Here is a 12,708-nt window from a genome sequence, read left to right on the forward strand (position 1 = left end):
TTCCTGGAGGTAAGGCTCTGGGCCCCAAGCACAGCCAGACTTCCCGGTGCTGCGTGGGCAGTCGCTGGCCATGGGCAGCTGGAAACAGTAAATACAGGTGGGCACCGAATTTCTCCCGCCTTTCCAGAGTGGCGAGGCTCTCTGTGCATCCGTGCCCTTTTTTTCCTCCTTGGAAGTGTGTGGCCAAGGTGAGAACGATGCCACAGCCACCTTTCTTCCATGTAACAGGCGGAGGGCTGGAATAATTCATCCAGGAGACTCCCTTCGGCCTGAGATATCTCAAACCTAGACTTGTCTGACACTCATTTGGAAGATGGGAATCCTTCTGTTTTACCTAGAAAATTATATTGATCTATTTTCTACTACCACCAATGAAGAAAGAGAAAAGAAAACTGTGCATGATAGAGGCTTCTTCGCTGTTTAAAGACTGATGTTTTACTCAAATAATTGATTATACTGGTATAATTAACACATTAGAAACTGAGTTTCAGGCTCTGATCAAGCGTGGCATACTGGGAAGCTTGAAATATAACTGATTTTGCTGCTGTAAGGAACATAAATCATTCATGATTGTTCTTTATAGTGAAGTACTGGAAAATGTGCTTATCTCCTTCCCATAACCTCTTCCCTTCCAAAGACCAAAAGGATTCAAAATATCCCCTTTGTCATATTGCACAAAGTAATTATAAACTAGGTGATAATCTTAAGGTGTTCTCTTTAACCTTTTGAATCTCAGAATTCCTGGTTAATGGTACAGAAATACCAAATGGGGATAGAGCTAAAACTGTTTAATAACCTGATAGAACTTACTGTATATATACCTGCTTGAATATATGCACGGGAAAACTGATTTATTTTCTGCACTTATTCCTACTACTCATTTTAATAAAAAGCTATGGAATATCGGTCCTCTCAAAGGCTCCCAATTTATAATTTCTAGAATACAAACATTTCGCCTACAAGTGACAGGCAGCTGCCTTTGCACTGTTCGACAAAACAGGCGCAGGCTAAGCAGGGATTTATTTATACTGAATCTCTGTGGTGGAGCCTGTAGCTATACAGAAGGATTGTCAGCCTTCTCTTGTGTTCATGGCAGCGTAGCGTTATCAGTTAGTTACAACATAGTGAAACAGACTAGCTGAATGTCATTGGCGGGTAAGGGTTACTCGGTGAAGGAATGATAAACTGTCTAGTACTGTCCTATGGATGAGTCCCTTAACAGCATTTTTCTGTTCTGCTTACATCAGCCAATAGTGCATCACATTCGGAGCAGACGCGGACAGCGAAACAGCTGAAACCCCACCTCCATGATGTGCGTGTTCTGGGGAGGTTATTTTGAACTAGCTCCACTGAGATCCCGTGAAAGCCCATGAGGAAACTTGCCCATGCCAAATTTCAAGTATGGTCCTGGTGTGTGTCCTCCTGTTGAGCTTCATCCAAAAGGAATCTGCTTCACATGCTTCAAGAGGCAAATCAAAGCACAGTGAGGGCATACAACTGGAAGATTTGTTTTGAAAATAAACTCTTGAACTGAAATAAAAAGCTAAGATAGATGCAGTTAGGATCAAAATTAAAGCAGTTTCCTAGAGCAAACTCCGTGGGAGTAGAAGGAATGTAGTAGAGAAGGAAGCAGGGAACTGTGCAGCTTATTTGAAATGTTTTTCTTTTCTTTTTTTGAGGGGTGGTAATAACACATGCTTGATGCATTGGACTTTCCATAGCGAAGTACACTGACAAAAATAAGTTGCTGTGGCCACAGACAATCTGAGCTACATTTACAGATGAAGAGACTGACTGAATGACTCCTAAGGTGCTGAAACTTTTCCTCTCCTCTTGCTCCTATTCCACTGGGTGTGGGAGGCACAGCATATGGGGGAATCTTTGCGAAAAGGGTCAGGTACCAGTATGTTGTATAGTCTCCCAACTTACTCAGCTCTGTATCTGGCCCTCAGAGTGTTACACTCAGAACAGTTGATAAGCCTCAACGTAAAAATTTGTATAGGACAGTGCTTCTTAGCTGAGGATAAACCTTCGCATGTCATGAGTGAACACGGAGAAGGTCACTAGAATAAATGAGTGTCCCCAAAGCCTAGACTGTCAGGATGTTAATGTGCAATTTATATGACAAGAAATGACAATTCTGCATCTCCCTTCCATAGGCACGTATAGCTACTGTGCAGAAACACAGACAGTGTTTGACTTCCTCTAGAGCACTAAAAACATTACATGTGCATGACTGGGAAAAAAAGGGCCACTTATTTTTTCCAAATCTAGATGCCTGAAGGTGAGTCTCAAATCCCTATTTAGGTATCTCTATGAAAGCACATAATAGATTTTTTTTCAGTGGTTCTGGATAGCTGTGCTTTTCTGGTTATGGAAGCGCTTTTTACTTTCAAAAATCTGTCCCTTTGTATCTTGCTGTTTTTACATGGATTATATGATTTAAAATATATCTTGAAAACTCTCTGAGGACCTTTACAGAAATGCTTTTTATGCCACCAAAGTTATTTCCCAACAGTCTAACTAGAAATATTGAGCTTCTGTGTATATAGAGCTCTCTGGATCTACAGAAGAGGTAAAACCTCCTAGTGATTTTTTTCTTGCTCCCCTCAATACTATTTCAATCAGATATGGAAACACCAAAAAAAGTGTTGGATAAGTATAAATTTGGCAAGGCCTGACACTGGCCCATAGTACCCGTGAAAGATCAGAAAAAAATTACAATAATGTTAATATTAATATTTATGTTAAGCATGAAAAAGTTGTCTGTTACTACAGTAGCTTTGTTTCCACAGGGAGCACTTTTACAGCTAAGATATCTCTTGAGATTTGCATTAAACTTCCAATTTTGTCCAGTTTTTGTGCTTTTTAGATGCAGTTGATCCTAGCATAGCATATGATTTGGTACAGTATTATTTGATTAAACTGTTGTATGAATTAGCTAGGGATGTGTAGGTATTGCCAGACTGACATATGTAGTTTTTCCATGTCTATGGCTAAGAAAACTTTGGATACTAGTCCCAGTCACATATCGTATCACAGCAATTATTTAGCAAAATGATGTTAATAGAAGCATTGTACTACAACATATTTTCTGGCTGGCAGAGTTGGAGGCTTCTGAGAAAAAAAAAATAAAATTAAGAAATAGGTCCTCAATAAGGAAGTTAAAATACAGTGAGAATGAAAATAAATTTCTCTTATTGCAATGTATGGATGCCCGATGATGCCTTTTTAAGCAAATTCTGTACATTCTGTTGGGATCAATTCCAACAGTACTTGTCCTCTGTCCTTGAAGGAATACTCCAACCCCAATCTCAAGCCATCTTCACTGTCCATACACCTCGAGCTTGGAGGGTGAACTCCCGCTTGCCCAAGGTATTTTCACAGACTGTGCCTGCTAAGAGAAGCTGCCTGCCTGGGTATGGCAGGCACAGAGGTACCGAGTGCACCTCCTGACAGGTCTTGGAGGTACCAAGCAAAACCTGATCAACCAGCTGAGCTGTGCTGTTTGGTGGGAGCTGAGATGTACGAGGGTCTGCAGATAACAAAGAAGGCCTGCTGTGAAATGCATTTCTGCTTTGGCATCTCACTCGTCCTACCTATTTTGGCATGACAGTCTTGACATGTCTAGATGTCTTGCTGTGTCAATTAAAAGCAGAACAATAGATAGTGGTTGAAATGGGGTACACTGTAACTTACCAGCAAATGAGCTGTTTCTCCAAGATTGTTCTAGCTGTTCAATTCACCTTTTTCTTTTTTTTTTTTTTTGGTACAACTGTTAATACAGAGAAGTCCGTCTGCCGTCTGCCTGGAGCGAGTGTGTTGCAATCAGCTATTTTAACAGTACACAGTTTCACAACGAAGTTTCATTTAGACATAAAAGAGGAAGCAAGTTCAGCGTGTTGCAGTTCAGTCAGTTATAAAACCCCCTCATCTCCTAAGGGACTTTCTTTCTATACTTCTGTGCTATAGAGGATTAGAAATAAAACACATGTCATTCTAGAAGTGTATTTAAAAAGGAAATAAAAACAGAACATTGCATTTTGGGGTAGGACAGACTCACGGGAAATTTTAAATTGGTTAGAAGACAACAAATTTTCTGTACCTGGTCAGCTGCTGTATCTTTGGAGGTAAGAACTAAAATATACTATGCATTATATAAATGTATGAAAATGTTGCTCTTGCTTATCAAAGTGGCTCATTTCTGTTTGTGTGGGATCACAACTAGTAGCTGGTAAGACGAAGACGTACTTTTTCTGGTTTGAATGCATGTGCGTGTTTGCAGGCTCTCAGCCGCTGTCCACATGCGGTTTCTGCTGCCTTAAGAAGTGATGAGAGCATTTCAAAAGTGCCCTCCTCATAACTGTGACTGACTGTGATTGCAATGCAACTTCAAAATGCAAAAAATAATTGTTCCTCTGATATTTATAAAGTCTTTCATAAAATCATGCTAAAAAATATTTTTCAGAATACTTTTAAAGGGAGTCTTACCAGGTGTGTTGCTTTTATCATAATTATGGTATTTTTATTGATCTTTCTGTGCATGTTAGTGTACTGTCTAAATAATGTCTTCAAAGTGATGTACTTTATTTGTAGGTTAGAAATAAAAATACGCACCATAATAGATAAACATGGGCACCATATTAAAAAAAGTTCTTAGAAAAAAGCCGAGACTTCTCTGAAAACAAGGTGATGTTAAAAAGTGTAAACAAAGAACCTTTATCATTGTATTCTCCTGATTCACCGTGAATTTCCTGGTTCGCTGCAAATTCACAGCTTGAGATGGGTGTACACACACAACAGGCACCCTCCCCACTCTTTTTTTATACTCTACAGCAGCTGCGAGTAACGTTTCAATGCATGGTATTGCACCATTTCCCTCGCTCCTTCTGGGAAACCCCTTCAGCCTTTTGTGACTTTCTTGCTTTACCATTTATTCTTTTCAATTCTAGAAGGTGTATTATCTTCTAGAAGAGTGCACATGAATTTATTTCCTCTTTACTTTGACTGCTTAGGTACAAAATATTGCAGTCCATATAGTTCAGTCCTGACAACAACTAACAATTCATTAAAATAAACAGAGAAATCCAGAAGCATGAAGTGATTTCCACCCTAGAAAGACATAAAAGCATGGTGTAGAAATATCACATAGTCAAGTCATCCTTATGAATGTAAAGCCTGATTCTTTCCTGCCTCACATTTCATGTTGCGTACAGCTGTGGATATGAGATGTAAAATGCTATCAAACCAGATTGATGGTGTCCTAAAACAACTTTGTATGGATATAGATGATTAAGAAAAGTGTGGAAAATGATGAACCAAGCTTGCTCTGTATGATGCTTCAAGGAACTTGAACTGATAAAACTGACTTGGATGGGAAATTATTTGAGAGCTTGAGAAGTTATATTTACCCACATACAGTTTTCATTGTATTTTTATGGAAGCCTATTGCCCTAAACCCCATTTAAAGATACAACAGCTCTCAAACATACAGTAAGAATGTATTTTTTTCTAAATGAAAGAAATGGCTGCTCCTGAAGCTCCCTGCCATCCGTTTAGCATGATTAAAAATGGGTAGACACTTGTATAATGAGAACATTCAGCAGTACAATACATATATAAAGTATAATGTGTTCTTGGGGAAGATACCTCTCCTCACTTGCTTCCTTCAGCCTGTTCTTCCAGTAGATTACCTCATACTCTTGAAATACAGGATTATTATCCTCTCAAACCTACTCTAGTTGTTCCTCCAAAGACAGCATCTCTTGGACTGTTGACATGTGAATAAAGAAGATGATCAGGGCTCATGTTTTCTTCAGTGGGAAGACTAAAAGATCAGAGCGAAGAGAGCTGTGGGGAGGGGACAAGAGGTGTTTGTCTCACAGCCGCTGCTGAAAGAGCCTCATGGCACAGTCTCACAGGTCCCAGGTCTCCCAGAGCAGCAACAGGGAGAGGAAGTTACATATGCACCAGGTAGCGTTTGGATGCTTGTACAAAAGCACCTCTTAGCTATTCCTCTTCTCTTCTGCCATGGGCAAAGTGGGACAACTCCTACCTCAAATAGCAGCCACTGTTATCATACAATCATAGAGTCATAGAACTGCCCAGGTTGGAAGGGACCTCAAAAGATCATCTGGTCCAACTTTTTGTGGAAAAGGGAGCCTAGATGAGATTATCTAGCACCCTGTTCAATTACACCTTGAAAACCTCCAGCGATGGGGACTCCACCACGTCCCTGGGGAGGTTGTTCCAGTCATTGATTGTTCTCACTGTAAAAAATGTCTTTCTTATATTGAGATGAAACCTCTTGCAGTGCACTTTGTACCTGTTGCCCCTCGTCTTCTCCATGTGGCTCCTTGTAAAGAGAGAGCCACTGTCTTCTTTGCAGCTGCCCTTTAGGTATGGGAATACTGTAATGAGGTCTCCCCCTCAGACTTCTTTTCTCCAGGGAGAAGAGTCCTAACTCCTTCAGTCTTTCCTCATAGGGCAGGTTCTCCAGCCCTTTGATCATTTTCATGGCCCTCCATTGGACCCTCTCCAGTCTGTCCACATCTTTCTTGAATTGTGGGAACCAGAACTGCACACAGTACTCCAGGTGCAGCCTGACAAGTGCTGAGTAGAGGAGGATGATCACATCTGTGTCTCTGCTAGTACTGCCCGTGCGGATGCAGCCCAGGGCCCGATTTGCCTTTGCTGGTGCAGCAGTGCACTGCTGAGCCACGTTCAGCTGGCTGTCCACCAGGACCCCCAGGTCCCTTTCAGCTGGGCTGCTCCCCAGACACATCAGATCCTAGCCTGTACTGGGCTCTTTGCTTACGTCCTCCCAGGTGCAGGGCCTTGCATTTGTGTTTGTTGACCTTCATACTGTTATTGCTAGCCTGTCCAGGTCTCTGTAAGATGGCTCTCCCTACTGATGCGTCCACCTCACCACGCAGTTTAGTGTCATCAGCATTACCTTTACTCAAGCCAGCCCTGGGCACTGGAGATAGCCCTTGTCAAACGAGGTTCAGATACCAAAGATCTGTGGGTTTCAGGCATTAAGGAAAGGCTATGCTCATCCATATACACAGCTCATTATTCTACCTTCTTCACTCTCCTGATTTCCCTACGCTGGCACTGAGGCTTCCTGGGAGCTGTTTCACACTAGCCCCGGTGGAAGGTGAGATATGGTCCTGCAACACATGTAGGCTCGCTCTCCAGCCTATCCTGCTTGCCAGGTGAATTCTTGCATGCACGTCCTGCAATCTGAGGTAGATCCCAAACCTCACGGAAGGGATCTGTCTGTATCTCCACAGTCTGGAAAAGTGTCTCTTAAAATGGGGAAAATATACTACAGATGGAGCCAGAGGATTTGAGTTTCCTCGAGACAGGGAGACTTCATCATCTGGGGTCCCATCTAGTAAGACAGCTAGAACTTAAGTTACACCCTGTGTTAAAACTTGAACTCCAACTACCAGCAGCACAACTTTAGTGCCGTTCAGAGCCTTGCTCAGGGATCTGAAATCCAGACGTATTCAAACCAAGCTCGTCTCTTCTATGAGTTTCCATCCCCTCCTTTGGCAATGCAAAAGAATGTCCCTTTCCCCACAGAGCTGTGATCCCAGCTGGCACCATGTTCTTTCCGTTCTCCCTAGCAACTTTTCATCTTGCTCAGGTTTTTATACAGGACACAATTTATCATATCTCTTTGTGTACACTTCTCAGGCTTTCCTTAAGCGTTTTGCTTATCCTGAGCCAAGAACTCCCATTCTGTTTGCCTGCTCCCAGACTGTAATCTGAGGTCTTTATGCAAACATTGGCACCATCGCCAAGCATTATAACCCAGCAAATTTGCTGCTACTCAGAAAATACTGGCAATACCACTGGATTCTCCACGTGGCTTTAAACATTCATCCTGCCTCTAGGCTTTTCTGCTGTTGAAGAACTGAACAAAAACCCCAGGCAAGACATATGAGTTTTTGAGATCATCTGACAGTAACAAAGACTATGTCAGAGAGAAAAGAGTGTAAACCAGAGGTCTTCTCCCTCTGTCTCCACTAGGCTTAGATAGAACGTAGTCAGCTCCCATTTGCCAGGACAGTAGCCACGCAAGGAAAAATCTATTTGTTCACCTTTCGTGCAAAATGCATCAGGTCAGAATTGTAAAAGGGACTGTTTTTCCTTGTGCAACGAAAGTCAGGCAGTAATTTTGAGGAAGAGGGAAGTGAAATCTGAATTTAAGGAGCGTGAAACCCGAAATATTGAAAGACATTAGATATAATCCCTGTGCACTTGGAATCCTGGTGTATGCGTGCGTCTGTGGCATGGAAGGGGGGTTAAGAGAAGGGGCACAAGAAAGAAAAATTAATGAAAACTCATCGGATGTCAAATGCAAGAATTAAAGATGACCTAATTGCGTGACTAGCCATTGGTAGTGATGGAATAACAACTTGACAGCGGTATATATTATATTAAGTACTAGGACCAGAGATATATGCACCTCTCTTTTGCATTCAGGCTCTCAGCACTGCCTATCAAAACTTCAGTCAGATTTCCTTGCAGAGCTGGGAATAGTCAGATTAGTGCAACAGCCCTTGCCAGCTTTGGAGGGTAAGCTTGTAACTCGTTCAGCAAAACACACAACTCCCGAGCACGATGGGAGCCTAATCTTTTTGAATTTGCCAGTTCTTTTGTTTCCACTCCTGTCTCAGACAGCGTGCTGTAAAACACTTAAAAATAAGTATTGCAGAATGCAGTGCAAAGAAATGAAACCAATGGTTTCATTTCCCTAATGTTTCACCTTATGACAGAAACAACATACATCTGGGTAGTAGGAAAGACAGAAGTGTCACATGCTACCTGAACACAACCGGCTTTGCGTGCGTTGGTTGAGCAGTGAGCAGGCCATATGTTATATTTCCACTCATTTCTCAGAATCCACATTAAAAATAAGTATAGGAATAAGTGCATAACGATTCCAGATTCATGTCAGCCAAAGTTAGTGGTGACTTTGCAATAAAGCCATCTGGGCCATGGATGACGGGGGGGTGGGGAGGGGAACAGCCTTTGCACTGCAAAAGCGGGGAACAGAAGCAGAAGAGAGAGGGGGATGAGTTGATAACCTGAGTAGCTTTAGCATTTGGCTAAGATTTCTGTGGTGGCACCTTAATCACAGCTAAAACCTAAGACAAGACAGCACAACAGCAGCATACTGCAAGGAATGACAAGGCCCAAAGATTATTTTTCCCCCTCTTGTGTAAATAGATCACTTTTTATTAAATGTTACCTGCCTGTGGGAAATCACAGCTGGCAGCAGCAGAGAGGATCTGGGGTCACCAGAGCAAGTATTTGAAAACATTTAATTTCCATGAATATTTCCTTCTGAAGAAAGTTTATTTTCCCTCCAACCTTCTTCTTCATAGTGTGGAAGTGATTCCCCCCCACCCCGAGGAAAGTACTTTCTCACGCTGTCTCCTTCCTAACATCTGCGTAAAGTCTATATCCATGCTTAGACAGGATTTAGCCAACATTTATAATTAGTGCAGCATTTTGCACTAGCAACTGTGACACATGGAATCCTTTACTAAGAAATGAGAGTCCTTTCACTCTTGGAAAAGATAAGTGGAGCGGTCGACAGCAGCATGGGGTAGCACAGCGTGTGCCAGAGAGATGCCACCTCCCCATTCACAGTTTGTGGAAAGATGTTCCCGTTCTGGTTCTCCATCACAGCGAGTGTTTTGAAATAGACAGGCAAACTGTGGAATAACTGGAGCATATGTTCATATCTGCAGAATATCTGTTAAGGATTAAAATGATACAATTGGATTAAATAGTAAATGAAGAAAAGTAGTCGCTATTAAAACAAAGGCAAGTTAGTTGTTCCTCTATCACACAAGTTATCTTGTAGAAAGAAGAAACCGATTTTCATTTTAATTTATTTTTTACTTAAGATTTACTTTCTCTTTGCTGGACCACACAATTTCTTTAGGTTATGTTTCCCATTGATCGTTTCCGTGACATCTGTTAAAAAAAAAAAAGATGCAGAGGTGGACTTCAGAATAATTATGTGGTAGGGGAGCTGCTAAAGCTTGGGCAGAAACATTTACTGATGTGCAGATGCATGTGTGTCCTTGCTAGCGAGTCCAGCCTTTCATTACTAACATGTCTACGCAGCTTTTGAGACTGAGCTGCCTGCTCAGAGAGGGAGAGAGTCAGTGCCTGCTGGAACCTGATTGTGCCTTTGTAGAACCGCAGTGGAAACTGATTTCGGAGCTGGTGGTACTCATGAATAACCCGACTGTGAAGGAGCAGGACTACTTCCGAAAAGTGCACTTTCCTATGCATTACACTGAAAAAAGTCTCTTCAAAAGTACACTGCAGATTTCTACATCTAGGGTAGTCAGTTTAAGATCCTTTAATAGTAACTGGAGAGAGATAATCAAATCTAGGGCATAATTCGTCTCATTTTGATTTAGGTGTCTAAAACAGGCCAGATGAATCATGCCTCCAAAAAGCCTTGCGTTTGCCGCTGACATTTTCATGTCTAAAAGTTAGAGACAATGAATTCCATCCTGCTTGGCATGCAGAAGTACAAAATGCTAATTTAATGATCTGAGATTTTTTAATGAAAAAGGAACCACACCTACAGTCATTGATCAGTCTGGACCAGAAGGGGTGATACTCTCAATATGAATCTCAAACATAGTTCAGAGGCAGCTGACAAACCACACACAACAAAAGTTGCTTTAAAGCTTATGAGAAAAAGGGGGAAACCCCTTGGCTGCTTACTGAAGTCAAGGACAAAAATATACATATTTAAGTGTAAGCTATTACAGCAACTATTACCACAACAAACTACTTGTTCCTCTCTTTCCAACTCACTTCTTGTTGGAGGTATTGGACATGCCATATGTTATGTTATACAGAATATGCTTCGATGTGATGACAGTCTTGTTCATGTCCAAATCAGAAACATCTCTCTGCAGCTAGTAACAGACTTGTGAGTGTAATCACCACTCAATGAGTTTGTAATGAACTAATGGTTTCTTCTTGTTATTTTTCTGTCTGCTGGTGGTTCCTTCCCCTTGGTGAAGGATGCTGTCAGAAGGTTACCTTTACGGGATCGCCTACCTTTGTGAAGACCTGGACCCTGCTCTCTACAGCAAGAGTTCAGCTGAGGAAGTGGTGTATGAAATGAGGTCCATTAATTATTCTTCCACGGACGAAGCACAAGGAAAAAGCCTCCTTCAGAGATGCAGATCTGCTGGCAAGTGCATCTCCTCAGTCTGCTCTAGAGGTAGCAAGCACAGCAGAAGGCAGAAGGATAATCTCCCACAGCCTACACAGCACCCTGCATCCGCAGGGCAGCCGTCTCCAGCTACGCATGTCTGCGAGGGGATGACAAGAAAAGACACCTACCTGGTTCCATCTTCCTGCAAAAGCATCTGCAAGAACTACAACGATTTGCATATAGCCGGGGACTACGTGGTGCCGATTAGCTCAGTCACGACAGATTTTACCTGCGACAGTGGCATAGGCCCCTTCTTGGAGTCCTCAGAGATTCCTCCTGCCATGGAGTCCGTGAGGGTCCCCCCCTCCAGTGACACCAGCCGCAAGCCGGTCCAAGGCTACTCCTCGTGCTGGCGGCTGGCGAGCTTAGTGCCCCACCAGCAGCCCCTCTCCGACTCAGCCCTGAACGACTACCTCGAACAGAAGCTGGTGGAACTGTACAAGCAGTACATCATGGATAGCACAGCAAACAGGGCATCCCCCACTCAGATCCTGGCCTCGGAGCTTATCATGACTAATGTAGATCAAATCAGCATGCAGATATCACGGGAGAGGAATATGGAGACGACCAAGGCCAAAGACATTGTCATTAGTCGCTTCTTACAAATAGCCAGTGAAAAGATATCTTCAGAAATTAGCACGCCTAGTCTGCATATTTCCCAGTATAGCCACACGAATGCATAGTATTTGAATGTCTGCCGTTAGAAAGCTTTTATGTTCTGCAAAGTCTAGTTTTAGTTTCTTAAGACATTTTTCTGCTTCATAAAAATGCTTCTACCACTTAAATTAAACCTGCCAGCACATATTCAATAAGTAAAAATATCTGTGCTGTGCAGCCCCTATTGTGGACCAGATGATTTATTGTTGGGTTTTTTTTAAAAAAAAAAAACCCAACCTTTTCTCTAAAGTCTTTATTTTAGTGAGCCTCAGACATTCAAAAAGTTTTGTAGAAAAATGACTAAGACCATATGACAATCTTCCAGGTGGTCAGATGTTTGCTTTCTCCCGCACATGCTTGACATATCATTTCAACTTTCCTCTGTCTGGAGTCTGCCATCCTACCCCTGGGTCTGCCCAAGCACCAGCACAGTGATCACAGAGCCACAGAAATACAGAATTTGGGATGTCATCTAGTTCATCTCCCTGCCCCAAACAGCTTTACTTATGACATGCCTCACAGGAATGTTTATAATTTGTTCTTAAAGATGTTAAGGGATAGACACTTTATGGTTTCTTCTGTGCTAACCCCACTTATTTAATTGGCATCTTCCTGTTCAAAAGTTACCATCCCTTTTTGTGAAGCACAAACTCTGTTTCCAACCAGACTTCATCAGCAGGAGCGCGCGTGTATACCCGTGTGTTTTGTACTGAACTCAACTATTACAGTGGACGCTGGTGACCTGTGATCGTAGAGAGACACCACCTTTGCCAGCTACCTGC

The 12,708-nt window shown here is 42.3% G+C and overlaps 1 protein-coding gene across 1 annotated transcript; it reads left to right on the top strand.

Moving 5' to 3' along the window:
* The first annotated feature begins 3,689 nt into the window (after window positions 1–3,689).
* TASL (TLR adaptor interacting with endolysosomal SLC15A4) lies at window positions 3,690–12,335 on the top strand. Its single transcript, XM_075742932.1, has 2 exons — window positions 3,690–4,130; window positions 11,073–12,335. The coding sequence occupies exon 2, from the start codon at window positions 11,074–11,076 to the stop codon at window positions 11,950–11,952; it is 879 nt and encodes a 292-aa protein (XP_075599047.1). The 5' UTR covers window positions 3,690–4,130; window position 11,073; the 3' UTR covers window positions 11,953–12,335.
* The last annotated feature ends 373 nt before the right edge of the window (window positions 12,336–12,708 follow it).

The sequence above is a fragment of the Balearica regulorum genome, chromosome 1 (assembly GCF_011004875.1).
Source record: "Balearica regulorum gibbericeps isolate bBalReg1 chromosome 1, bBalReg1.pri, whole genome shotgun sequence".
Taxonomy (NCBI): domain Eukaryota; kingdom Metazoa; phylum Chordata; class Aves; order Gruiformes; family Gruidae; genus Balearica; species Balearica regulorum.